This window comes from Triturus cristatus, chromosome 6 (genome assembly GCF_964204655.1).
Source record: "Triturus cristatus chromosome 6, aTriCri1.1, whole genome shotgun sequence".
In the NCBI taxonomy this organism is placed as follows: Eukaryota; Metazoa; Chordata; class Amphibia; order Caudata; family Salamandridae; genus Triturus; species Triturus cristatus.
The window spans coordinates 605,615,736-605,641,232 of NC_140589.1; the positions used below are offsets into that span (position 1 = coordinate 605,615,736).

The 25,497-nt window shown below is 51.9% G+C and overlaps 1 protein-coding gene across 26 annotated transcripts in view; it reads right to left on the reverse strand.

Annotated features, from left to right (window-relative positions):
* SYNCRIP (synaptotagmin binding cytoplasmic RNA interacting protein) overlaps nucleotides 1-25,497 on the reverse strand; it is a 509,168-nt gene that overhangs the window by 425,264 nt on the left and 58,407 nt on the right. For all 26 annotated transcript variants that reach the window (XM_085611064.1, XM_085611075.1, XM_085611073.1 and 23 more), the window contains one exon: nucleotides 11,951-12,069. In XM_085611064.1, the coding sequence (XP_085467190.1) occupies nucleotides 11,951-12,069 (119 nt within the window). The remainder of the gene's footprint in view (nucleotides 1-11,950; nucleotides 12,070-25,497) is intronic.

The following is a 25,497-nucleotide window of genomic DNA, read 5'->3' on the forward strand; positions in this document are numbered from 1 at the left end:
CAGTCGCAGATGCTTGTGGGGGAACCTGCGGGGAGGGGTTGCAGGCGGGATGGTGGTAAATTCTAGGGAATGGCCGAATCTTAGGAGTTGGAGTACCCAGCGATCCGTGGTGATGAGGCGCCAATTTTCCAGGAAATGGGTCAATTTTCCTCCAATTTTTGAAGAGGGAGATAGTAGCTGGACTGGCTGGAGTAACTGGTCACTGGCGTCCGCCGGTGCCCCTCTTTTGGTTCTTACCCCTGAAGTTAGATCTTCCATAAGACGACTGCCGACCTTGTTGCTGCTTTTGCTGGTACTGGGTCTTATTCTGGAAGGAATACGAGGACCAATTCTGGAAGGATCCTCTGTAGGAGGACTGGCCTCTAGATTTGTTGCCCCGAAAGGACTGATTCCTTGCCTGCAAGGTTCCAAGCGCTCTAGCCGTGTCAGTGTCCTTAATAGCTTGGAGCGCCTCGTCAATTTTATCTCCAAAAGGGGGGGGCGTGGCTTGCAGCCGATGAACATGGCCGCAACCTAGTGCGGCTCCGGAGCCCAGCGCCCGATCCCACCGCTATCCGGCACACATCCTGGCCGTCAACCGGCAAAAACAAACGCGGCTTAACCCCCTGAACACCCGGGGCTCCGACGATTGAGGGAAGCGCGAGCAGCGCAGCATCTGGCCCGTCTGGCTGCCTCGCTGCGGGTGAGAGGCCTGTCGGCGACGGAGGCGCCGGGGCCTTGAGTGCTGGTTGCCTGACTCGCCACAGTACACGGAGGGCCAGACTACGTGCCGGCGGTGTGGGCGGCCGGACCGGAGGCACACCACGGCAGGATCGGACGGAGACGAAGGGCCGGATCTCCCCCCGGGTCTCCCCCGCCATCAGCGGCGGTCAGCCCGTCGGCGGGAGACGCTGGCCTGACGTGGCGCCACTTCCGCAAGACGACCCACTGGGTGCAACGATACCACAGAAGACTTGGGGCGCCTTGGCCCCCTGGACACCCGAGGCTCCGACGATCACTGGAAGCGCGAGCAGCGCAGCGTCTGGCCCGCCGGGCTGCATCGCTGCGGGTGCGGGGCCGGTCAGCGGCGGTGGCGCCGGGACCTAGAGTACTGGTTACCTGACCCGCCACAGTGCACGGAGGGCCTGACAAAGCCAGCGGCGTGGGCGGCCTGACCGGAGTCACACCACGACAAGATCCGGCAGAGACGGAGGGCCGGATCTCCCCCGCCATCAACGGCGGCCAGCCCGTCGGCAGGAGACGCTGGTCTGGCGTGGCGCCAATTCTGCTAGACGACCCGCTGGGTGCAACGGTACCGCAGAGGACTTGGGGCAGTCGGCGGCGCGGGAGCGGCCGGCACCGAGAGGCAGGTGACGCTCCTGAGGCGCAGCCCCCCGGGAGGGAGAGCCCCGGCGACTCCCGGCGTCAAGGATAGCCGTAGTATAGGAAGCAAGCCAGGCCTAAGGCTTGGCGCAGCAGACGCGGGTGGAGCGAGGTGAGCGCCAACTTCACTGGTAAGGAGCCAACGAAGGGTCGGAGGCTGCACGCGACCGGGACGGGAGTGGGGCAGACACGTGGCCCTGTGGTGAACAGCTGCGGTGCTTTTGCACCTCCGAGGCAGGTCCCCACCCCCGCTGATTGTCTGTCGCTGGCCACCATGGGGGGGAAGGGCCAACGTGGTGGAGCGCAGGCCAGGCTTGACAAGTATGCCTTCCAGAAAGACCGGACTGCCTCCCCCCCCTGACAAGGCCAAAGAGATAACCCTGGCAGATGTTATGGCCACACTGACTCAGATGCAAACCTCTATTGGCACAATATCCACAGATGTGACACTGCTGAGAGCCGACGTCGCAAAAATCAGCACAAGACTGTCCGAGGTTGAGACAACTACCGCCACCCTTACCAAGGACGCGACTGATAGCAGGAAACGTATACAGTCGCTGGAAAGGGTTCAAAAGCAGCTTCTGGACAAGCTGGATGACCAGGAGGGGAGGTCACGACGGAACAACGTGCGCGTCGTGGGGGTGCCTGAGAGCGAGCGGGGACCGGCGCTGGACCTCTTCGTGGAAAAGCTGATCACGGAGCAGCTGCAGCCGCGTGGACTTTCAAAATTTTTCTCGGTCGAAAGGGCGCACCGGGTGCCTGGAGGAGGCCACGGCCTGGGGCCCCCCCGCGCCCGATCCTGGCCCGCATTTTTAACTTCCGAGATAGAGACGCTATCCTGCAGGCGGCACGTACTGCCCCCCCGCTGCGAGTTGACAACTCCACAGTGACCCTCTATCCGGACTACACCGCGACAGTGTCGCGGCAACGCAGAGACTTCCTCGCGGTCAAAGCGGAACTGCGCGCTCGAGAACTGAAGTATGCGATGCTTTACCCGGCAAAGCTGCGAGTGGAGGCGGAGGGGCGCACATGGTTCTTCGCCACACCGACGGAGGCAACAGAGTGGCTGGAGGGCTGGCGCCCGGCGGAGGCATCGGGCCGGGCGGGGCGCGCCGGTCTAAGCCAGTCTGCCTCCCCTGAAAGATCTGGAGGACCCTGAACCGCGAGAGACTGTCGCTGCACTATGTAGCCGGGCCGACATCGGTGGAAAGGAGGCGGAGGCCACGGGGGTCTGAATACCCACAAAACCTCGGACAATGAAGAGACGTTGCAGTCGTGATCTACGAACTTGGTAACCTGCTGTTGACCGGTTTCTTTAATGGACACGCACATGGTGCGGGGATCGGACGAGGGGCATGGGGCAGCCATTCCCCCACACGCAAGTAGAAAGTTATGGGACTTAAGCACTCTGCTATGTTGGGGTGGCGGGTAGTTTTAAATCCGCTGGGCAGGGAGGCAGGGAGGAGGGAGGGGGGACAGGGAAGTTTTGGGAATTTTGGTTTTTGTTCGGTTTTAGGTTTCGTTACTATACATTTGCAGGCTTGGCAACTCAGACCTGTTGGAGGGCCACGGGGAGATGTGCGGAGACGACTATTTTCCACCACCCTACATGGCAAGGGAATCACATAACATCAGCGAGGCCACCATTAGCTCCACGAAGGAACAATCACAGCAACGCAATCCCACACTTAATGTCCTATCGTGGAACGTGAACGGGTTGGGAGATAAGATTAAACGGGGGCTGGTCTTACAGTATCTTAAGCGCAAGGGGCGGCAGTGGCACTCCTACAGGAGACGCATCTGGTGGGCTCGACCACGAAAGCACTGGACAGATGGGGTTTTAAGATGGCGATACACTCTGAGTTCACGACTGGGTCCCGAGGGGTTGGCATACTGGTAAATAAGCGCTTCCCACTGATTCTAGTCTACTCTCGTTGGGGGGAACTGGGCCGCTTTGCAGCTCTCACCTGCCAGTGGGAGGGTAGAATGTATAATATGGTAACAGTATACATCCCACCGACACTCCACCAAGATACACTCCGGGCTTTAGGGGAATTCCTGCTGACACTACCACCAGGGGACCTTATTCTGGGCGGGGATTTCAATGCGACTATGGACCCGCTACTGGACAGGTCATCCTTCCGAGACCACGGTGGCGCTACCCCCAAGCTGCGCGAATTCACGGAGGCACTCGGCCTCATAGACACGTGGAGGGCCCACTGTCCTGAAGACCGACAATATACCTTCCACTCAGGGGCTCACAACACCCTCTCTCGTATAGACTATATCTTCACGTCACCCGCCGGGTTTAGGGGCATGACCGGCATATCCCACTTGCCCAGGGGCATCTCGGACCACTCACCGGTAATGATCTCATTTACACTTTCTACACCGCAAAACCGCAGGATATTCCCAATTCATCCGGGATACCTCAAAATCCCAACAATTCGCAAGGCCCTTCAGGCGACGACCAAATATTATTTTGCTGAAAATATGAACCCCGAGATAGGCCCTGCAACTCTGTGGGAGGCGTACAAAACAGTCCTTCGTGGACAAGCAATCTCAATGATTACAGACTATAAGAAGACCCAGCAGCTTGAGGTGCTTGGGCTTGAGCAGGGGGTAAGAGAGGCAGAGGCCGAGCATGCCAAGCACATCACTGATGACACCGCACATACCGCCCACATGGCGCGGCAGGAATATCACTCCTATCTTTGGGAAGCCGCACGAGCCAAACAAACGGCTACACGGCATACTGTTTACGAGCAGGGAGACAAAGCGGGCAAACTGCTGGCCTGGCTGGAAAGGCGGGAATGGGCGGCGCGTTGGGTGGCGCGGATCAGGCTAGATTCGGGTGACTACACGTCGGAGCCGCGGCAAATCGTAGAGGCCCTAGCGGCTCACTACAAAAAGGTTTATACGCCGGAGGCCTCGTCCACGGTGGCGGAAAATGAGGCCTTTCTCCGAGACATCGCGATGCCACGGCTGGCCCCGTCGGACGCAGAAGCCCTAGAGGCGGACCTAAAGGCGGAAGAGCTCACACTAGCAATCCTCGCTCTCCGTGCCGGGAAGGCGATGGGCCCGAACGGAATTCCGGTGGAATTCTATAAGTCGAACGCTTCCCACGTAGTCCCGCATCTACTGGCCATGTACGAGGACAGCCAATCTACAGGGATACTCCCCCCGGACCAGAGAGTAGCTACCATAGTGGCGATTCCGAAGCCTGCCAAACCGGCGCATGAGTGCGCTTCCTATCGCCCAATCTCATTGCTAAACGCGGAGGCAAAGATTCTGGCAAAGGTACTGGCGACGAGGCTGCAGCCCTATCTTACGGCCTTGATACACCCGGACCAATCGGGATTTATGCCACGCCGGAACACCGCCTTAAATATACGGCGGCTCCACGGAATTCGAGCGCCGTGCCTCGATAGAGGAGGATGCGGCCATCCTCTCGTTGGATGCGCGGATGGCGTTCGACCGGGTGGAATGGCCGTTCCTCTTCGCTGTCCTCCGCCATGTGGGACTCGGCCCCAAGCTATGCGCATGGATTCAGCTTTTGTATACCACGCCACTGGCACAGGTGGTGGTCAATGGCCATATCTCAGACCCCTTTCCGTTGGGGCGGGGGACGCGGCAGGGCTGTCCCCTTTCCCTGCTCCTCTTTGCTTTGGCGCTGGAGCCGCTGGCGGCCTGGTTGAGGCAGGACCCGGTGATCCGGGGATTAAAGTGGACAATGGGGTGGGAAGATCGCATTTCCCTATATGCGGACGATATCCTGTTATACTTGGCCTCCCCTGCGCGCTCGATCACCTGCCTCCTGGATATATGTGCAGCATACGGGAGAGTGTCTGGCTACGAGATCAACTGGGAAAAGTCCATTGTCTACATGCTCCGAGGCTCCCCACCTCGGCTCCCGCGGGGTTGTGAGATTCGGGTGGTGACGGACGGTTTCAAATATCTGGGCATATTTATCACAGCGGATAGGGACCGTTTTGTGGCTGAGAATCTAGCGAAGCCACTGCAGCGGTTTCGTAGAGACGTCAAACATTGGCGCTCCCTGCCCCTGACACTACTGGGGAGGGCTGCCCTCTTTAAGATGATGGCTCTCCCTAAGTTTTTGTATATACTCCAGAACACCCCCTTCCCGGTGCCACCATCTTACTTCGCCGCCGTCAATGCAGAAGTCACCAGCCTACTATGGGAGGACAAGGCGCCACGGATAGCACTCCACAAGCTCACCAGGGGGTGGTACGATGGTGGGATAGCCCTCCCAGACTTGCGACTGTATTATTGGGCATCGCAGCTTACGGTGATCAATCAGTGGTTGCATGCGCCAGGGGAGGACCCGGCATACCGTATGGACCGGCATCTGCTGGGGGCTGCAGGGGTCATGGGAGCACTCTACAATCACAGGAGGGGCCGATGCCCCCCAGGCCCCACGGCACACACCCTCCGGCTGTGGTTCGAGGCGCAGCGAGCCCTGGGCTGGGCTGGGAAAATAACCCAAGCTACTACATTGTGGGAGGCGAAACAGCTGGGGGTATTGCGTACTACCAAGGGGTTCCATCGATGGGACCTAATCGGCATCTCCAGGGTGGGAGACCTTTGGCAGAAGGGAGAAGTGGTCACATTTACCCAATTGCAAGCAGATTTCGACCTTGCCCCCACCGAAGGGTTCAGGTACATGCAAATCCGGCACGCACTCCAGGCAGCTCTCCCGCCCGCAACCCGGCTTCCGGAGTCGTCGCCTCTGGAGGACCGGCTTCTCACGGAACACCTGGCACAGAGGGCGACCTCCCTAACATACAGAAAACTGATAAACAACCGGCCAGATCCATTCGCAGCCCTTAAAGACCGATGGGAGGCCGAGCTGGGGGAATTCGATGAAGCGGACTGGCAGGCGGCGCTTTCCTCCCCTCGGGAGGTGGGCGTCTCATCTAGACTGCGTCTGGTCCAACTTAAAATTCTACACCGCACATACTACACTCGTACACTCCTATTTAAACTGAACCGAACTGACTCCCCGCTATGCCTGAGGCAGTGTGGGATGGAGGGAACCCTTTTACATACACTTTGGGAATGCCCGGCCATAACTCTGTATTGGAAGGGAATTCTGCGCACGCTCTCCCAGGTGACCAAGGTCCCAACACTCCCAGAGCCACGGAGATGTCTCCTCAATGTTTGGGAACAGACTGATCACAACAAGACCACGCAACTCTGGGTAACACTGGGACTTATGCTGGCAAAACGCAATATTGCCCAAAAATGGGGCTCCAGCCAAACTCCGACCCTCGCCCAATGGTCCCGAGACATGGACTCCACAATGGTGGTCGAAAAAACTGTCTATATTCACAGAGGCTGCCCTAAGAAATGGACCCAGGTGTGGGGTGGGTGGAATGCTTAGAGGAAATATATGTGAACCCCTGAGCGACACATCACACTCAGACCTCAGTGACCCTGAATAGGCGAGATATCATTGGTCGATGCAAAGTGATTAATACTGTCTTGCGCAACAAAAAGGAGCTCTCTGTTGTTCACCATGTCATGTATGTCCCACGACACTCTCACTGGACCTTTACTCTACTGAACCGGATGCAAATGTGTAATGTTTCATGTTTAAACTTCAATAAAAATATTTACAAAAAAAAAAATAATTTTATCTCCAAAAAGATGTTGTCCGTCGAAGGGCATGTCCAGCACCTTCGTCTGCACTTCCTGCCTGAACGATGTTGCCTTCAGCCATCCCTGGCGGCGCAGGACTGCAGCCCCAGCCAGTTGACGAAAGCCTGTCATGGCCACGTCTATGGCACAATCAATGATCTCGGCCGCAGAGGTTTGGCCCTCAGAAAGTAGTGCCTTGACCTCCTCCTGAACTGTGCTTGGTAGCTCTGGAAATATGGGGCTATATCCTCCCAAAGTTGGCGGTTATAACGCCCTAACAGGGCTATGGAGTTGGCCACCTTGATGGTCATTGCCGAAGTGGTCGAAAACCTTTTGCCAATTGTGTCCAATTTTCTGCCTTCCTTGTCCGGTGGGGCTGACAGAGGAGAGGAAGGATTACGAGAATTTTTCTGGGCCGCTTGGGTCACGACCGAATCCGGTTTCGGGTGTCCATTAAGGCAAGCTGGCGCCGTGGATGGAGCCTTGTACTTTTTATCCAGGCGTGGAACAACGGCAGGTACGGAAGCCGGCGTCAGCATCAATTTCTTTCCCTGGTCCCAGAGAAAGTCAATGATAGGGATCGACTTCTTCGTCTGCTCCTTAAAGTCATGCAAGAAGCATTCAGTCTCCGTCGATTCCATGACCATATGAAACCGCGTCGCTGCCCGTTCAACTATCTTATGAAAACCACCAATATCCACTGGCGGTGAATCAGCTTGGCGCGGTTGTGGGGAAGGTGGTGAGGATGCCACATACTCCTCCTCCTCATCCTGGTCCGACTGGTCTCCCTGGACCTCCCCTTCTTCCATCTCCTCAGCCTCCTCATCCGATGACTATCACCTGAGGTGGCGGTTTCTCGTGGCAGACCTGCGTAGCTGGTCGTGATTGCTTTGGGGCTGTCGTTGGTGGGTTTGTAGTAGGCACTGGGCCCCCTGTGTCCAGTGCCGGCGATTTCGGGAAACGTTGCTTGTAGTCCCGGATAAGGTATTTGAGGTCATTAACTATCGACAGGGGAAGGCATACCATTGGGGTGACCTCCGTGCGAACCTGTTCCCGGACGGGGCGATCCTGCCCGCTCATCTCCTCCTGTTTATCGTCCGTGCTTTGACATTTGACGTACAGTTCAGAAGGGGAAGTAGCCTGTTCAAAGAGCTCTTCTTCCGACTCCTCACTCTGGAGAATCTCCATAGGCAAATTGGTTTGCACCTTGCTTGGAGACGTTGTTTCCGGTGTAATCTGTGGTCTGGTCAGTTTGCCAGAAGCAGATCCTTGTACAGGAACCCCTGCTGTCTTCCGTGCTGACAGTCCTAATAGTTCGGATTTCTGCGCTGGTTCAGAAATACCCATGGATGACGACGACGTTCCCGTCGACGATACCGTCGTCGACGGCATGGCTTTCACCGACGGTGTCCCCGTCGACGATATTTTCCTCGTCGACGCCTTAGACGTCGATGCCTTCGACGTCGACATCTTCGTCGACGATGCCTTAGTCGTCGACGCTTTCGTCGTCGACGTCGTCGTAGTCTTCGTCGTCTTCGTCGTCGACTCTTCCGTCGACGGTGGGCTCCTCATCGACGATGTCGTCGTCGACGGGACAATCTTCGTCGTCGACGAGGACTTATATGTCGACGACGGTTTTAACAGTATAATAGACGAAATAGGAGTACCTGCTGATGACGATGAAGGGGTAGTCGTCGTCGACGAGAAGACGGACGACGCTGTCGTTGTGGACACGGTCGTCGTCGCTGTGGAGACATGACCTGATGGCCTTTTTTGCGCCGAGGAAGGTGTCGCAATTTTGCTGGCCGACAGGGTAGGCTTCTTAAAAGTCAGAGAGTCCTCGTCAGACACTGAAGATTTTGAAGATCTTGCCTCTGAAGACTTCTTGTGTGTCTTCATAGGAGGAGCGTCTGAGGGGCCAGGAGACGTCACTCTCGGCTTCTTCAGGGAGACTTCAGAGGTTCCGGAAAAGCTCGCCTTTGAGGACACCACACTCTGTCCTTGAGCCTGTCCAGCCAGATAGGCAGGCGACCCTCCCTGTCTCTCAAGGTCTTGTGAGGGAAAGACCTACATATTTTACAGTCCTTAGGGACGTGGTCCGGATAAAGGCAATACAAGCATAGTTCATGCTTGTCGTCCACATTAAGCCTCTTCTTCCCACATGAAGAGCAAGCCCTGAAAAGGGCTTTCCACTGCAGCAATAAGAGGCCTGAAGTAGTCTGCGTTCAAATCCTTGAAGAAGAAAGTCACCAAAAAAGTGAACAATCTGGCTTGAAAGAAATCCTGAGGAGAACTCAGGTTGGAGACTCCCTAGCACAACGTGCGGTAGAAAATCTGAGGGACTGAGGCTCCTGCCAGGAAGGTTCTAGAGGGAGGTGATGGCTGATTGGCTGGCTCTATGAGTTTGGTCCTTTTTACATAAGGACTAGGATAGGCTACTAAGGGGAGACCCTTAGGCCTATTTTTCTCTATGTATGTCTATAGGACATTACTTTTTTATATACCGGAGGCTCCCGTCTCGACGACGGGGAATGATTCAGGCATGTGAATCTATGAAAGACACCCCTAATACTGGATAATCTAACGTGTTTCTTTCAGATAAATACACAGCACTGGTGTGGTTCCTGAATGGCTGCACGCCATTTGCCACCACCAGACCGGTTTCTGAACCCCAGTAGATGGACATCGCTCTCTGGGTCCAGGAACAATGCCCATCCTGGGCAGAAGTGTCAAGCCTCCTCCCCCAGGATGGGCAGGTTCCACGAAGGGGAAGCTTCAAAGGCCAGACACCTTTGCTGACTGACCCTTTTGCTGCCCCCAGCAACTGGCTCCCACCGGTTCTGACCCCCACTTTGGGCAGGAGAATCTGCGGAAAAAACAAGTTAGGAGGAGAGGTGTGCCCACCTTTGCCACCCCTCAGGTGAGGGAGGCGAGGTGAAGCACACATCAGTCCCCTCCATCTTGAAAATGAGGGGATGCAGCCAATTAGGGAGAGGCTCCTGCCCCCCTCCCACTAGATAGTGGCATAATAGGGGGTGGACCCACTCCAAGGAAGGGACCCATTGATTTTGACCTGCACACCCCTATAAAAGCCCCTAAATTTAGCATTTAGGGTTAACCCCCAACCTTGCCTCCTCAGATTCGAGGAAGAAAGAAGAAGGATCGAAGAGCCATGCTGACCCAGGAAGAAGAGGACATCAACTGCTTTGGCCCCAACTCTACCAGCCTGTCCAGACTCAGACCGGACTACAGCGGAAACCCCGGTATGGCCAGCAGCCCCACAGAGCTTGGAGGACCTGCCCTGCACCCATCTTAAAGACTATCTACCGTGGGAACCAGAGTTGCTCAACAAAGACTCAACCACCGAATCCGGAACCAGGAGGCTACAAGATTTTGCACCACTCGGCACAAGACGCCCACGCAAAGAGTAAGAGTGACCCAACACCACGAGGAGGTCTCCCCAGCGAATCTGACCTAGGATCTGGTGATACCTGACCTGCCTCAAGCAGACGCCTGCAGCCTCAACTTGAAGGGTCTCCCCCTGACAGTGACCGAAGCTGGTAAGAAGATCAGACACCAAAAGACAATCCTGCATCCGACGCCCCTCGGCCTTGAGTGGCCCATCTGTGGGTGTCCAGGCATTCCCCAAGAACCCAGCGTATCTCTCCAGCCGGTGGTCACCTTCAAGAAGCCACCCTGACGGAGCCTGCAGCCTCATTTCCAAACCAGAGATCTCGATTGCGAATCACAGGGCTCACAATGTCTTCTTGGCACTCTGCATCCAGCCGCCTCAGTGCCACTAATGGTGAAGCTCCTGTGCGGATGGTTGGCCCCTGCAGTGTTGACCCTAACCCTAGGAGCTTTGCTCCCACACCAATTTTGCTTGTTCGAAGCAAATCCCGGCTGAAGGCCCCCTTAGCCAAATTGGCTAACATTGGGCTCATGCACTCTGCACCCGGCCGCCCTAGTGCTGCTAGTGGTGCAACTGGACTGTAACTGGACCTTGGGGAACCCTGGTCCTTCCCCCAAAAAGCCATACTCACAGGTTGAGTACTTACCTGTAAACCGTTAACACTCTTTTTCCCCAAAGGAATCAATGTTGGGAGTTTTATTCCTGAAAATGATCTGTGTCGAGCTGAACTTTTACATGAAAGAAAAGTAACCATTTTCAACCTTTATATTGTAGGATCCGCTGTGTGATCTCTAGGCATATCACCGAGTAGTTGATGTTATCCAAAAGTAAATCGAAAGTAATTTCTATGTAATTTAGACTGCTTTTAAAGCATACACAAATCTGTAACGATTGCAAATCCATTCTCAATTACACCTCGTTGTAAAGTTTAACAATTTAAAGTACATTTTACCAGTGTATAATCAGTTCTTGATTGAGGGAATACAATAAATGCTTAGCACACCCTCCTGATAAGCCTAACTGCTCGACCACACTGCCACAAAGAGAGCAATTAGTGGTTATCTAATTTAGCCTCTGCTATACCTCTGGGGATACCCTGGACTCTGCACACTATACCTTACTTTGGTATAGTATGACAGAGCCAGTTTTCTACAATGGCCATCCAGTATATTTGGATTCTGGGGCAACTGCAGACTGTATGGAAGAATGAGCCTTCAATGACAGCACATGGTAATTAGCAGGTATCAGGAGCTCTCCCCAATGGCATCAAAGTCCAGCTCAGAAGCAGACAAAATTGCACCTCCAATGAGCACACAATTGTCACTCGAAAAAACACAATGGGTTAACTAGGAAGTACAGGCAGCACGGTTATCTTTTATCAAGTAATGGAAAGGACTTTCTTCCCAACAAAACTTTAGTGGAAATAGATACCAGAAATATAGAACCAAGACAAAAAGATACATTGTCAGAGAATGGACTTACAAACATTTCACTAAACAATAAAGCATGTATTACCTGAACATGCGACAGGTCACTGTCCTTAAACTGCTGTAGAACAGCTAGTGCACCATCTTCGTTAAATTCCTTTAAAGCTTCAATCGCTCGTTCATCTAAATCACTGTGTGCAACTAAGCCTATTACAAAACAAAAGAAAGATCTGCTCAATGCATTTCACAATACATAATTTTTATAATCACAAACAAGGTTATGTTACAAAGGAAGGACCAACATATGCATTGTCAGAAGAAAAACATTTTTACAAGTAAAGTTGTGCCACACACACACCCACCCACCCACACACAATTGTTGCTGACTGTAAAAAGTGCCCCTTTTTTGCATGGTTATCCGCTAACTTTTTGCCACATACCAACTTAACTGAATGTGCACTGGGAGCATGCTAACCAGGCCCCAGCACATGTGTTCTTTCCTAAAACTGTACCTTTATACCCATAATTGGCACCCTCCCGCAAACTTCGTTCCATGGGCCAACATCTGGCCATTGTTCCTAGGGTAAGGAGAGTACGGGCTGATGGGCGCTCCTTCCGCACACTGGCAGCCAAACTGTAACTCTCTCCCACTGTCTATCCGCGGCTTGACTAATTACTTGGCATTTATTAAGGCAATTAAGACACATCGCTTCACCTCATTGTAGGTTATTTTGTTTTTTCCAGTGGTTCTCCTTTTAGCTGCTATTAGCGCCGGGACGCCCCTTTGCTGGGGCAGCTGTGCGCTCTACAAACAATATAACATAACACCCCTGTGGTCCACCGGTAAGTCCATTGTAAAAAGTACCCCTGGTACCACGGGCCTTGTGCCCAGATCAGGTCTCTGAAGGCTGCAGCATGCATTATGCAACCCTCAGAGACCCCCCCCTCACCTTAACACACCCACCCTGCCAATGCAGACTGGGTTTTTTGGTGCAGACCAAACTAAAGAGTCAACATGGCACACTTCCCTGTGTCCATAAAGTTGCTGATATGGGTAATATCAGTCCCGAGATGCTCACACCATGTGAAGATGATAAAATCATCAAAATCGATTTCATTCAAAATTTCAACTCGTTTAATTATAAGCTCATCATTTTATTGTTCGTTTATGCAAATTGTGAAACCGGTGATCTCCAATTTTCAAATGCATGCATTATGCTCAACGCCTTTGATACAGCATGTTAGGATCCCAGTTTCTTGTGAGAAATACAAGATGTTTAACCCAATGCATTTCGGGCACCTTCTGCCCTTCGTAAGGGGTTTGTATCTGTGAAGTTAAGAATCACATAAATGCTGTTACAATAGTGTATAACTTTACACCTGAACTGTCATTCAAACAATATATCCATGTAAGTGGCCGATCTTAACGCTCCCAACTATACCGCTTTCCCGCTAAAAAGATATTCAACACATAATCACGATTTTACCCCTGATGTACTAATCCATCATATTACTCCAAAAAAGTTACCATCCGTCTAAACATGAAGCATTCATCTAGATATTCAGTACAACTTCTAACCTTTATTTAGAACGAAAAAACTAGCGTGCCGGGAGGTGTGCCCGCCTTTGCCAACTCCATCCCTCAGGTGGGGGAAGCGAGGTAAAGCACAATTCTCAGTCCCCCATCATCTTGCAGATGGGGGACTCGCCCAACCAGATTGAGGCTTATGCCCGCTCCCACTGGAGGGTGGCATAATACGGGGTGTACCCACCCTAACAAAGGGACCCATTGGTACTGACCTGTACCTACCAGTTACACCCCTAAATCTAGTATTTAGGGGCAACCCCGAACCTTGCCTGCTCAGACAAGGAGAGACTAAAGGGGACCAAAGAAGCCGTGCTGAACTAAGAAGAGGACAACGCACACTAACTTGTGCCTAGCCCTATCGGCCTGTCCCCACCTCAAACCTGCTCCAGAGAAATCCCGGCATGTTCTGCAGACAGCAGCCCCCAAGAACTCGGAGGACCTGCCCTGCCTTCCCAAACCAAGACTTTGTCTCCCGTGAGCATCACATTTGCTCACCAGCAGGCACTGGCTCCGGCCACTCCACGAGTCTGCACCGGATGCCCACGGCCAGAGCTCGAGTGGCCCAATACCACGGGGAGGTCTCCCTGCGAACCTGATCTGGTGATCTCTGACTTGCCTTAAATCTCCAAACGACACCTGTAGCCCTTTTCTGGAGGATACCCGCGACCGGAGCCGGTAAGAAAACCAGACGGCCAACGACATCGCTGCACCCTAAGTCTCACGGCCTTGGGTGGCCCAACCAACGGTGTCCCAGCATTCCCAGGGATCCCAACTTACCTCTCCAACCAGTGGTCACCTCCAGAAGATAGTCATCCTGAGCCTGCAGTGTTTGTTGCAACCGGAAAATCCCCATTGAAATCAACAGGACACCCGACGCCAAATTAGCACCCTGCACCCGGCCGCCCCTGTGCACCTTGTGTAATAACTCAGATCCCCCTTTGCCCTGAGCCTAACACCAGGAGCTTTGCTCCCAGAACCTTGTGGCCTGCTCATGAGCAGCCACCAACCAGAGGTCCCCTAGCCCCCACTGGATAATATGGGGCGCTAGCACTCCGCACCGCACTGCCCTAGTGCAACTGAGGGTGCTATGAGAGTGCATCCTCGACCCTGTGGGAACCCTAGTTCTAACCCCAGAATACCAACTCCCACAAACTCATACTTAACTTGAAACCGATAACCTAATTTCCTCTCATTGGACTGCTTTGACTGCTTTCTTGAGAAAATTGTTTTAAGTGTGGAGTTAGTTTTGAATGAGAACTTGAAAAACTGCAAATAACTAAAAACTGCTTTACTTACCTTTTCTCTAGTAAATGTCCCAGTGTGATATCTAGGCATATCACAATGAGTAGAAAAAGTAATCCATAAAGTAATATGTAAAATCATCAAAAATAATTTAACAGTAATTTCAAATGTATTGAAAAGATCTACAAACCTGTAACAAAGCCATTTGCATACAGCTTGCTTATATTGTCCAACCTGCCTTGAAAAGTACAATATGCACTTCCCTGTGCCAGGCTTACTTGGTTCAAGAAAATATAACTAAATAATTTTTGTATTCAAACAAATTGGTCTGAGTGTGTACAACAAATGTTTAACACTACCCTCTACGACGGAGGAGCCTAGCGCTTGACCAAGATGGCCGCGTGAGCTTAGAGCTCCCGAGACCCTCGCGCCCTCCGTCGACTATCCTGTCTCTAATCCTGATGGTATGCATGGCACCGTGTTGCTGAGTTGTCAGGGAGGCGATTGATGCTACCCACGGTCGGATCGCCCATCGGGAACCGGACTTACGACTGGCGGAAGATTGCGGCCTAACTCCCGGGGATGCCAGGGGCTAGAGTTGGCAGGATGCCCGACTCCTAGTTGATCAACAACGGCCTGGCGAGGTGTGAACTGTCGGACGGAGGTCCTCGCTCTTTCACTTTCGGTTTCGTTCCCTTTGTCTGCCCGGACACTGTAGAGCTCTGGGTGGCTTTATTACCCCAAGGACGCTCGGCGGGCTACTCTGGCAGCACAAGGCAGACCTGCTCGCACCTTATTCCTCTCTCTGAGAGGGAACAGTCTTAACTGCATTGGACTGCCTGGAGTCCATTATGTCGGGCAAAGCAGAAGGGGATCGGCTGAAGACTAAGTCCACCAGGCGGGGAACGTATTCCCAAGTCAACAGTATGGACCGTTACGCCCTCCTGAAAGCATCGCCGAGTGGATCGAGCCAGGCGCCGGATGCCCAGAAGGAGGACTCTCCTGGGACACCGGAGCTCTCCCTACAGGATGTCATGGGCGCGCTCGACGGGATGCAGTCCTCGATGGGGAGACAGTTCGAGGCCCTGGCGCATAAGGTGGATGCCACCCTGGTAGATGTCAATCTGATCCACTCGGACCTGGGCAAGACGAACGAACGCGTTAAGAACCTGGACCACAAGACCACGGGCCTCACTGATGATGTAGCGGATCTGCAGACCGAGGTTCGGAAGTTGAGGGCCGAGAGTGACCTAGCTGCCCGCCGGCTGGAGGACTTCGAGAGCCGGGCCAGGCGCAACAACGTGCGCGTCATCGGGGTCCCGGAGTCCTCGGATGAGGCTTCGGCGGACCTGCTGGTGGAGGATTTGGTCCTCAATCATCTGAAGCCTAAGGGCCTTGGAAAGTTTTTTGCGGTGGAAAGGGCCCATAGGGTGCCGGGCGGGCGGCCGAAGGCGGGTGCCCCGCCGCGGCCGATTGTCGCCCGGCTCTTTCATTTTCGAGATCGGGACGCTATCCTGCAAGCTTCGAGGGTGACGGGCCCAGTCCCCTTCCAGAATGCGTCGGTGAATTTTTATCCGGATTTCACCCAGCAGGTGCAGAGACAGAGACAGAGCTTCCTGGGGGTGAAGCGGAGACTTCGGGATCTGGATCTCAAGTATGCCATGCTTTTCCCTGCCAGACTACGGGTGGTGCATGAAGATCAGACATTCTTTTTTGACTCTCCTGTTATGGCCGACGAATGGCTGGACGCTTTGCCCCGGCGACGGACGGGGGACGACACAGCCGAGCATGGAGACAGTGGCCGGGATGGACAGGGCTGATATCCCAGAGCCGGCCTGACTTGATTTGACCATCCTTGAAGATTTGAACAGAGTGCAGTAACTGTGGAGGGTTGCGGGAGGGCGAGGGGTGCTCTTTTCCTCCCTTAGGGTACTTTTTGTAGATTTTTTGTTTTTGTAGGGCGACAGGCACACTGCAAGTTGGGGGGGCTTTGTAAGCTGCAGCAGGGGTGCAGGGTGGGGGGAGTTTTTGGGATTTTGAGTTTGTTGTTGGGGGGTTTATTTTTGCAAGGCATGATGATTATCCTCAGGGCTGTTCCATGGTGGCTCCTCGGGTGTGGGGTGGGCCTCTTTCCGTTTGAGGATGGGGGGTAGAGGCTTAAGTGTTATAAGCTGGAATGTTAATGGTTTGGGGGATCGCATCAAGAGGGGGATTGTTTTGCAATTTTTGAAACGCTCAATGCCAGATGTTGTCCTGCTGCAGGAAACTCATCTCATAGGTAATACGTGCTATGCCCTGAATAGGAAGGGGTATAAATTCATTGCACACTCGGGATTCTCTTCTGGGTCCAGGGGTGTGGGCATCCTCGTTAGAGCATTGTTGCCTTTTGAGGTGGACTCCACCATTGTTGACGATAGGGGGAGGTTTGTGGCGGTGGCGGGGCGGTGGGAAGGAAGGACTTTGGTTTTGGTTTCGGTTTATGTCCCGCCGGCCCTGCAGGCCTCCACATTTGCTGAACTGGGCAGGGCTTTGCTGACTCTCCCGGGGGGAATGCTGGTAGTGGGAGGGGATTTCAACGCTGTGGGCTCCGGACTGTTGGATAGATACCCGCCCAGGGACACAGGGGGGGCTCAGAAATGGCTTCCAGACTTCCTGGATACGTTTGGTCTGATAGACTGCTTTAGGCTCCGGCACCCCACACAGAGTCAATACACGTTTCACTCCGGGGCGCATGGTAGCCTCTCCAGGATTACCTGCTCACTCTGGCCGCACATGCCTCGTTGATATCCGAGGCGAGGCACATGGCACGCGGTATCTCTGACCATTCGCCAGTGTGGATCCGGCTTGATCTAGGTCGGGAGGGAGGGTGGCCCCCATCAACCCATGGTATTTCCGAGACCCCAAGATGCGCAGCGCCCTGGTAAAGAAGGTAGATAATTACTTTAAGGACAATCTGGGAACCGTGGACTCGGCGGTGTCGCTGTGGGAAGCTTTTAAGACCGTCCTTCGGGGGGAAGCCCTCTCCCTGGTGGTGGCTGCCAAGAATCGGAGGAATGGCGAGGTGCGGCAAGTGGAGGAGGAGATCGCGGCCCTTGAGGGGGCTATGGAGGAGGAGGTTACAGAGTCCTCACTGCATGAGCTTTGCTTGAAGCAGGCGGAGTATAGGGACCTGGTGACGAACGCCGCTAAGGCCCTCAGTCGGGAACAACAGGGCCGCCTGTATGACGTTGGTGATAAGGCAGGGAAACTCCTGGCGTGGTTGGACAGGAAAGAACGGGTCAATAGAGTGGTGCCAGAGTTGACGGGAGAGTGGGGAGAGGCGATTGTGGAACCTGAGGGGATTGTGAAGTGTTTCGCGGAGTATTTTCGTAGGGTTTACTCCTCGGTGTCGGACAGGCCGCCCGAGGACTCGTCTGATCTCCTCCGTGATATCGAGTTGCCCTGCCTCTCTGACATAGATAGGGACGATTTGGATGGTGACATACCGGTTGACGAGGTGGCGGGGGCGATTCGCGCTTTAAACTCGGGTAAGGCCTCTGGACCGAATGGACTGCCGATCGACCTGTACAAACTGTTCCCGGATAGGGTTGCCCCTCACCTGCGCGCCATGTTTTTGGAGGCGCGGGGGGATGGGATCCTTCCGTTGGATCAGCGGCTGGCGTCGATCGTGGTCATACATAAAGAGGGTAAACCCCGAGATAGGTGCGCCTCCTATCGGCCCATTTCACTCCTCAACGCTGAGCCGAAAATCCTGGCCAAACTCCTGGCTATCCGTTTGATTAGGGTACTTGGCGATTTGGTCCACCCGGATCAATCTGGCTTCATCCCGCACCGAAACACAGCATTAAACCTTAGGCGTCTTCATGGCGTCATCGCCAGGGCGGGCACGCTGCGTGAACCGGCTATTGTGGCATCTCTTGATGCCACGATGGCCTTTGACACGGTGGAGTGGGCATACTTATGGGCCGTGCTGGCCAAGTTTGGTTTCGGTCGCGGTTTTGTGAGTTGGGTTCGGTTGCTGTACGAGGGGCCACTAGCAAATGTTGTGGTGAATGGTCGGGCATCTACTCCGTTTCAGCTTGGTAGGGGTACTCGGCAGGGTTGCCCCCTGTCGCCTCTGTTGTTCGCCCTCGCCCTTGAACCGTTGGCTGCGTGGATACGTTGGCACCCGGATATACGGGGCCTTCGGTGGTCGCCTGATCACGAGGACCGTATTTCGCTTTATGCCGATGATATCCTGCTGTATCTTGCCTCACCTAAGAAGTCACTTATAGTGGTCTGTGACGTACTCGCATCGTTCGGTAGGAACTCGGGGCTTGTGATTAATTGGGGCAAATCGTACTTGTACGTTCTTAGTGGCGAGGTCCCACCGATCCCTAGAACATGTTCGATACAGGTTGCCCAGCAGGGCTTCGTGTATTTGGGGATTTTTATATCCATGGATCCTGCTGTGCGCTATGAGAGGAATCTGCTCCCCCCCTTGGCACGCTTGAGGCGAGATGTTGAAGGTTGGCGGAGGCTGCCGCTCTCCCTTGTTGGGCGTGCGGCCCTGTTCAAAATGATGTCTCTTCCCCGCTTCCTCTACGCCCTCCAGAACACCTTGGACTGGGTACCGGCCAAATACTTTCGGGAGGTCGAAGGCCTCCAACGGACGTTGCTGTGGGATGGGCGGCCGCGAATAGCTATTTCAAAGTTGACGCTCCCATGGTACGATGGGGGCATTGCGCTCCCAGACATCCGACGGTACTATTGGGCCACGCAGCTGAGCGCGATCAACCATGGGTTTTATGGCCCTGCCCTCAGCCCTGGGTATGCCATGGATAGGTGGCTGCTGAGTGGCGGCAACTACTACAGGGCGTTGTATTCGCGGTCCTTAGACTCGTCCCTCACGGGGCCCACAGGTGTGGCGGTGCGTGTATGGAAGATGGCGACTGACTCGTTGGGCTGGAAGGATAGGCTCACCCTCGCTACCCCATTGTTTGAATCGGAAAGATTGGGAAGACTCTGGCATACGAAGGGCTTTGATAAGTGGGACCTGATAGGTATATCCAAGGTGGGAGATGTGCTGCATAAGGGGAGGGTGAAGTCCTTCGAGGAGTTGCAGACTGAGTATGAGCTAGGGCCCTCAGAGTACTTCAGGTATATCCAGCTGCGTCACGCCCTCCGATCAGTCCTCGTGGAGGGTGAGAAGGTGCCGGAGTACTCTACCCCTGAGGACCGAGTCCTTGATGGTCATATGCCCGAGAGCACGATCTCGCTCATATATAAGAAGTTGATTAATGTCCGGGCAGCCATGCTTTTGGGGCTGAGAGAACAGTGGACTAGGGATGGCCTTGAGTTGGATAATGAGGACTGGCAGTCAGCGGTTTCTTCTCCTAAGGAGGTTGCGATCCCGTCGCGTCTGAGGCTGGTGCAGCTTAAAATACTGCACCGGGTGTATGTGACGGGGCCACGGCTGGTCCACATGGGATTCTCGGAGGACGGCCTGTGTAGAAGGGGATGTGGTATGGTGGGTACTTTCCTGCACATCATTTGGGAATGTTGTGTCATTGTGGAGTTCTGGAGGAGAGTCCATGCAGTTATGGGGGAGGTGACGGGCACTGCGGTACAGCCGGAGGCGCGGTGTTGCCTCCTGAACGTCTGGGGGCCCACTGACCTCGATGAGGCGCAGACCCAATGGGTGACTCTGGGTAACATGGTGGCTAAAAGGGACATCGCGCGATTGTGGGGCTCCTCGGGACCCCCTACCCTGACCGCGTGGAAGGAGAACATGGACTGGAGCATGTTTAGGGAGAAGACGGTCTACTGCTCTAGAGGTCGCCCCCGGAAGTGGCATGCCATCTGGGGGCGGTGGAACCAATACAGGGGGGGAATTTGTCTTGCCCCGGATCTGGAACCTCCCGAGGAACAGCTTTCCCCCTGACCTACTTTCCAGCACAGTTGGGTTCTAGGAACCGTTTTGGGCCTCTGCTGTCCCCCTTCTTCCTCCGTGCACAGTCTTGTAACTAGTAGATGAGTGGGGTCCGGCCTCCCCTGGGGGCTTTCGCCATGGGCTTTCAATGTCCTTGCCTTGCTGGGGTTTGTTGTGAGTTTTTTCTGTATTTACTTAAAATTGGACCTTTGCATTACTCTTTGAACTGTATTGGGGACACATCACTGTATCCAACTCTCAATGCTGCCGAACCTCCGGGCTGTCGGCTGAATAGCTGTGTCCTGAATTTTGAAATAAAGGTTTTCAAAAAAAAAAAAAAAAAAAACACTACCCTCTGCTAAAGCCTTACTGCCCACCCACACTACCACAAATAGAGGGTAAGGTGCTATATACATTTACCTCTGCCTACGTTCAGGGTTCCACTGGACTGTGCACACCATACCTTATTTTGGCATAGTATATACAGAGCCGGCTTCATACACCAGCTGACACTCTTACAGCTCAGGCACATCGGCATTCCATTATATTAAACACACTGACTGAGAAGCAGGGAACTGAAGAACTATGGTAGGGATGCATTATAACATCAGGTTACAACAAACAACATCTGCAGTAGTGTTGTACTAAAACTGCGTAAATATACATGCACTAAGAGTGTGAGGAAATGGAGTGCATTATATTTTGCGGATGTACCTAAACCATTGAAGAAAGAAACACAAGAAATTTGACACCAATTTATAAAAACAGCTTATATTTTTAAGAATGTATGGACACTAACTAAAAAGGTCCACAGGGATGGTTCCGAAAATACAGATTTTACAAGGACCAATAAATGACTTTTCATCTAACAGCAAACAAGGTTTGGCAAATTCAACAAATTTATCACATAGAAACTTTTTCAAGAGAACTATGCTTAAAGTAGAATGTGGTTACTTAATTCTACTTTACCTCCCTATCCGAATTGGTCACCCAATCAGGGGGGCGGAAGTCTGAAAGGTCTGAAGAAACAGTTACCTGATCAAGTAGTCTTCAGTTTCAGCGTCGGCGGTCCCTTGTTATTGACTTCTATAGAGTGGTCCTGATGAAAGGGAAAGGGATACAGAATGCTCAAGATGCTGTGCAGCAGATGGGGGTCTTCCTTTGGCCTCTACTCGGTCCACAGTCCCGGTGGGTAGAGATTGGCCAAAGGGGTTGACGTCCCTTGTAGTCCTCTTTGATTCAGCAGAAGTCCAGTCGCCACTGGACTACTGAGCACAACTAAATCAGAGGTTTCCTGTTTTTTTGGCAATATCTGTGCTTCTAGGTAACCAAACTGCACTCCAATGACCATACTGGGTCTAGCACTCCGTTGCAATTACTGAGCATCAGATCTCAGTCAAATGGACTGCACTAAGATGAGGAGCGACGATCCAATGATATGGGCTACCAAGTCGCCCGGACAGGCTTCTTCAGCTTTTGTGGCCCTGTGTTGCGAACAGGAAGTCAGCTAACTGACTCCTGAAGTCTCTGCTTCTAGTTGGGCTTGGGGGACAACTTCTCTTTGAGCAGGACACAGCAGGCACGGTCCTTTCTTTTTCTAGCCTAGGGAGAAGCAGGTGCATTCAAACTTCGGTGTAGCCTACTGTTGTTCAGTTCCAGGGTTAGCAGGGCAGTCCTCCTTTGATCCTCTTCACCAGTCCAAGCAAGACCGGAGTTCTGAGTGCCAGGGGTGCCCCTTTTAGGCCCAGAAAGTGCCCTGAAGGGAGGTCGATGTCACTAATTAATGGATCAAATGGGATATGCAAGAGGAGCATGTTAGCCGCAGGCATATATTAGAAAGTAGCGAAGGAAGACTCCGGGTAGTCTTCCCTAAAGATGATGGCGGTAGCAATAGGGTTCCCTTCAATCAAAATAGGTATGACTGTCCAGTGTGGGATGAGGCTGCAGATCAAGTAATGTGGATTAGGAATGGGGCTCCCTGCACAACAATAAACTGTTCTCCTGGAACTCTATACGTGCTAAAAAATATCATGGATGTGTGTAAAGAAATAACTGAGCAGCATTCAATTTTGTGTTTCCAGGAGTCAAGGCTGTGCAGTGAACCTCCGCAGAGATGGCTTTTTGATGGTCCATGTGAAGGCAGTAGGTAGCACGTCGGGACAACCATCAGGGGACCTGGTAATGTTGGTATTTACCAAAATTTCCTCAAGTATATGGGAAATTCAGCTACAGAGTAGTTGACTTCTTGCACACAGGATTAAACTGACAAGTGCATGTACAGGGGAAGATTTATTACTATCCTGAACATCTATATGCATGTAAGAAGTTTTTCTGACTATAAGGGAACTGTAGAAGTGTTCAAAGAGGATGTGTCTAACATACTCCCACAATACTCCAGGTTTCTGATCGTTTTGACTGGGAACTTTATTCACAAACTGCTTTTCAAAACTGTAGAGGGAAACACTGTTGATTGTTTAGCTTCTTTTAATATACAATGTGTTTGTTCTGCCCCCAATGAGGCCTTAGGGAGAGATGCAGCTTTACTAGATTTCCTTACGCCAAATGGCTTTGGGAGTCTAAGTGGTCGAGCAATCTGGGACATCCCCGCAAACAAAACGTTCCGGTATGATCAGTAGCGCCCAATCGATTATGTGTTGGTATGCTAAGGGCTATCAAACCAATTAGAAACTTTGAGGTGCTCCAGTTGGGAGAGAATGTTCTTTGCCCATTAAGCACTACCTCAACTTGGGTACTGTACCTAGCAGACGAGGGGCCTCCCTCTGAAGGTCAGATGCTCAAAGCGACTGAACTAAACTCTCAGGAATGCATTTAAACCATTTAAAGGCCCTTTAACTCAATTATGCAGGACCAATATCTGGGACGGACTCCTCTGACCTGCTATCCTGGTATGATGAAATAATAAAAAAGGTTGTCGATTGCCTAAAAATAGAAGTCTCGACTTAATACCACACATAAAAAACACAAACGCATTAAGAAAGATAGGAACTGTTGGTTTGATAGAGTTCAGAACTTTAAAAAGTAACATTCGTAAGCTTGAAAGGCACATCAGAATTTCAAGAAACACTATAGAGAAATGACACCTTTGTAGTATAAAGAATATAAAAATCTGGTAGTCAGGAAAAAGCGGGAATTTAATGCAAAATGTAGGGAAGCAATGATGGAGACCATTGAGTCTAAAAATATAGGGAAATTCTGGAGGCTGGTGCAGAATGAGATGGGAAATTGCCGAAGCCAAATGTCTGGTCCCATAGGTGAGGATGTATGGGTAGAATTCCTGGAGAAGGCTTACAAGGATGCCAGAGCTGTGCAGCGCCTTATTAGATTCCTTATTAAAAAGGAGACCAAAGAGTCCTTCACAGAGCTGGCAATTAAGGAAACTATCGAAATGCTAAAAGTTACATGGGCTGCTGGTCCGTACAACCTGCCAGCAGTCATAATAAAAACAAATACTGCATGGTGGACAGGCTGGTTTTACACCCTCTTCAATGGAATACTCTCTTCCGGAATATTTCCAGATAACTTGAAGGGAGCAGTGATCAATTCGATATACAAAAAAGGAGAGTATGCCCTCCCAGCATATTATAGACAAATTACCCTTTGGACATCAGTGGGAAAGATTACTCAAATAAATCGCCTTGAAGCTAACTATCATCCCTTAGGAACAGGGTGGTTTCAAGGAGAACGACTCAATGATCAATCATCGTTTCAGTTTATAGGCCATTACCAAGAAATCTATGGAGCTGTGTGGGGTCCTGTATTGTTGTTTTATAGACTTTAGTTCTGCATTTGACTCTGTTAATCGAACCCTGCTATGGGAAGCATTATTAGCTTACAGGATATGCAAAGGCTTGCTTTTAATTTTGCAGCTATTTCATAAGGCTAATTGGGCCCAGGTCGGACTGGACATCGAAGGTTCCTTATCCAAGAGAATTAATATAAACAAGCATTTGCAATGCAATAAGTCTCGCCTTTGGGAGATTTTGACCTATTGGCATTGTAAATGACAATGCCTTCTAATTATGTGTTTCAAAAAACCTTCAATAATAAAAGGCAGTAATTTATAATATCAACAGGTCAAAGTTTTGAAAATGTGAGATCTATTGCATTGGAAATGCTGGTTATATAAAAACTTCCCAGCTACATTTACGAATACATGTCCCTTTAAACATTGCAAAGTTCCTGTGAACAAAATTGCGGCCAAAAACAGTTATCAGCCAGGACCTACAGATTCTAGCTAACAACCAAAACCATTAAGCTACAAAATACTGTGTACTGAACACCCTGGTCTTGGGAGCCTAAATACTTCATTAGACGAAAGCCAGCTGGACATTTGACAGGTCGCAATACCGGTTTGTTAGCAATGTAACTATAAATAAAAATAAATAAAAACAATAGTATAGTCCCAAAAAATGCACTTCACCACTTTCTCGCTTAACGGGAAGCAACAACCTTTCTTATAAACTGAAACAAATCCTGGTCTCTCACTCATGTTTACAAGAGGAATGCACCAAGCCAATGTAGACTGGAGAGCACAAGGCACCAGTCAAGTGGACGAACTAGCAACAAAAAGCACACTAGATAATGCCTCAAATGGGAGGTTCACACAAAAGAAAAGCAATTTACTAGGGAGGGCGTTTACCAGATGCGCCCCACGTATACGACTCCTTAAGTGTTAACGCTTCAACAAGCAAGTGAACAAACTCTATAATAAATTCGAGATGTACTGTATTTGTTTAAACAACGCTAAAAGCTCTCTAAAAAAGAAATTACAGCCTTTGCGTAAGATGGCTTTTAAACGTCGTGGTTAAGCAACGCATGGATAACCCACCAGAGGGCAATACATAACACCCGAAAAAACTTCAGGTCCACCGAT